The 2,500-nt window shown below is 36.9% G+C and overlaps 1 protein-coding gene across 21 annotated transcripts in view; it reads left to right on the top strand.

Annotated features, from left to right (window-relative positions):
- FOXP2 (forkhead box P2) overlaps nt 1-2,500 on the top strand; it is a 242,446-nt gene that overhangs the window by 205,227 nt on the left and 34,719 nt on the right. For all 21 annotated transcript variants that reach the window (XM_065407900.1, XM_065407882.1, XM_065407858.1 and 18 more), the window contains 3 exons: nt 908-1,109; nt 1,888-1,964; nt 2,104-2,205. In XM_065407900.1, coding sequence (XP_065263972.1) covers nt 908-1,109; nt 1,888-1,964; nt 2,104-2,205 — 381 coding nt within the window. The remainder of the gene's footprint in view (nt 1-907; nt 1,110-1,887; nt 1,965-2,103; nt 2,206-2,500) is intronic.

Raw genomic sequence — 2,500 nt, 5'->3', positions numbered from 1 at the left:
GTATGGTAAATATGACAAAGGTAATGCGAGTTTTTGATAATGAGAAACAGGGCCTTCCTGAGGGGAGTAATGAAGGGCACACTGTTAAACAGCTTGCATACATTCTCACCTTTTTTCCTTTTTTCTACCCTGACACCCACTTTCCAGGGTACATCAGCAATAAGTGACACTGTAATCATAAATTGAAAATGATACTTCCAGAGGAATTGGCAAACTTGACATTTCATTATATTTGTTAACACATGCCACAAATGATTGTTAGTGAGGAAATTCCATTTCCCTCTCTCCATCTCCAATCAGATTTAATTTGAAAATTTTCAGCCTCCTCTGGCTAATTTGCAATTAAGACAATTTTGTTTGAATATGTAGTAATGTCATTACCATTCCACCAAATTAGCAAGGAGACTAAAGGTCAGTGTAAAATTTTCCAGCTGGCTGGAGCCTCTCAACTGAGATTTGGGACTAGGAAAAAAAAAACTCTGGCAGTATCAGAATAGTAACTTATTTTAAGACTTGTTTGTGTGAAACACGACACCTTTTATTATACTTATTGTTACTGTTGTTGCTTCAGGAAGCGCTAGACCTGTTTAACAACACAGTCCATCAATAATCAGCTACTAGCTTCTATTGCAAGGAAAGATACTTTCTATGCAGTCTGCTAAGAGTAGAAGGAGTTAGTCCTAAGTAACATTGCAGCAGATTATTAGATAACCTCTAACAGCATCCTCTAATTAGAGTTCTTATGATACAATTTCATCCTGTAATTAGTTGAGATTGGCTGCTTCCTTTTGCAGCTTATTAGTGGCAACACAGCTGTAGAAGTGAATCCACTCTCATTTGTCAAACCTTTTTAAGTCTTTTTCTCTTGTCTCTGCCTTTTCTCTGCCCTCCTTTTGGGCCTCTGCAGCTAAATCTGGTATCCAGTGTCACCATGTCAAAAAACATGTTGGAGACATCCCCACAGAGCTTACCTCAAACTCCCACTACACCGACAGCCCCAGTCACCCCGATTACCCAGGGACCCTCTGTAATCACCCCAGCCAGCGTACCCAACGTAGGAGCCATTCGAAGACGACATTCAGACAAATACAACATTCCCATGTCATCAGGTAGGATAGTATGAAACAGAGGTTCTGTTTTAATACTCCAACAACTTAGAGTATGGCAAAAGTTCTGGTACAGATACAAACCAAAGATCTCTAAAGAAGTATTCACAATGTGTGACTTGGAAGAGATTGCTTTCCCTCATATGAATGTTGGCAAAAGATACACACTGGAAAAAGAAAACCAAAAACGTGCTCTGGAATAATTTTCTTTTAGCATAAGAATGTTAATACTAAAAGAAGTTGTAATGCCATTGAAAGAATCTTGCTATAGTATAATGCTATCGCTATTACTATCTGGTGTTAACCATTTTTAATACTGTGTACCTACATTGTAGTACACTAGTTCTTCATTAACCTGAGAAAAATCACATAGAGCTGTGCTGACAGATTTTTAAACTGTTTGTATACTAAGAATAAAAGAGGGCAAGGAAGGAGATGGCTGAGTGGTACTGTACAGCCATGTAAGAAAATATTCAAATTGTATATTTTAAAAGGGGCCCTGCTGCTGTAAAGCATATTGCATGGCTGAGTATGCCACTGTTGACGTACATTTAACAACTGACTAGAAAATACTTCATTTTTACTTTTACATCAAGGACCACAGAAAACACTTTTCTTTTCTGTATAATATGATTTGTCTGCTGCCCAGTTAAGTGTTCCCTAGTAAATAATATGTCTAGAAAATCATCACAAATGCTAGTAAACAATGTCATAAAGCATATTAAGTAATACGATTACTAGTGGCATTAATATACAAGTTTTTTTAATTTTTGTTTTATAGAAATTGCCCCAAATTATGAATTTTATAAAAATGCAGATGTCAGACCTCCATTTACTTATGCAACTCTCATAAGGCAGGTAAGTAGAAAGAAAATTAACTTTGCCTGATTAAATTAAAATTCATTAATGCTTAAAGTAAGGCTTGGTTGAGAAAGTGTCATCTAGTCTAGTTAGTAAACCATTATTTTATGTCACTATGTATCTTGTCTCATTTCAGGCTATCATGGAATCCTCTGACAGGCAGTTAACACTTAATGAAATTTACAGCTGGTTTACACGGACATTTGCTTACTTCAGGCGTAATGCAGCAACTTGGAAGGTAACTTCTTCCCCAGCAGCTTAAAGATGCCTAGCACAGTTTCCTTCCAGATAGGAGAGGAACATTTATTTACATGACATAAGCAGATTAGTATCTGCTTCCCCTCTTTTTAACCTGCCTCTTGAATGGAATGAATTCCCTCTCTCAAAATGACAAGTGAAAGAATAATTTTGCCTCTGATATAGTTTTCTAATTTGGTGCAATTAATAGCTGAGGCTTGGCAGAGAAATGAGGGCCTGACACACTAATTACAGTGTGAGCACTCAATCATCAACACCTTTGTTAGTCGCACTAT

The sequence above is a fragment of the Emys orbicularis genome, chromosome 1, assembly GCF_028017835.1.
Source record: "Emys orbicularis isolate rEmyOrb1 chromosome 1, rEmyOrb1.hap1, whole genome shotgun sequence".
In the NCBI taxonomy this organism is placed as follows: domain Eukaryota; kingdom Metazoa; phylum Chordata; order Testudines; family Emydidae; genus Emys; species Emys orbicularis.
Note: the sequence above shows the minus strand (reverse complement) of the source record. Positions and strands in the feature narration are given on the sequence as shown.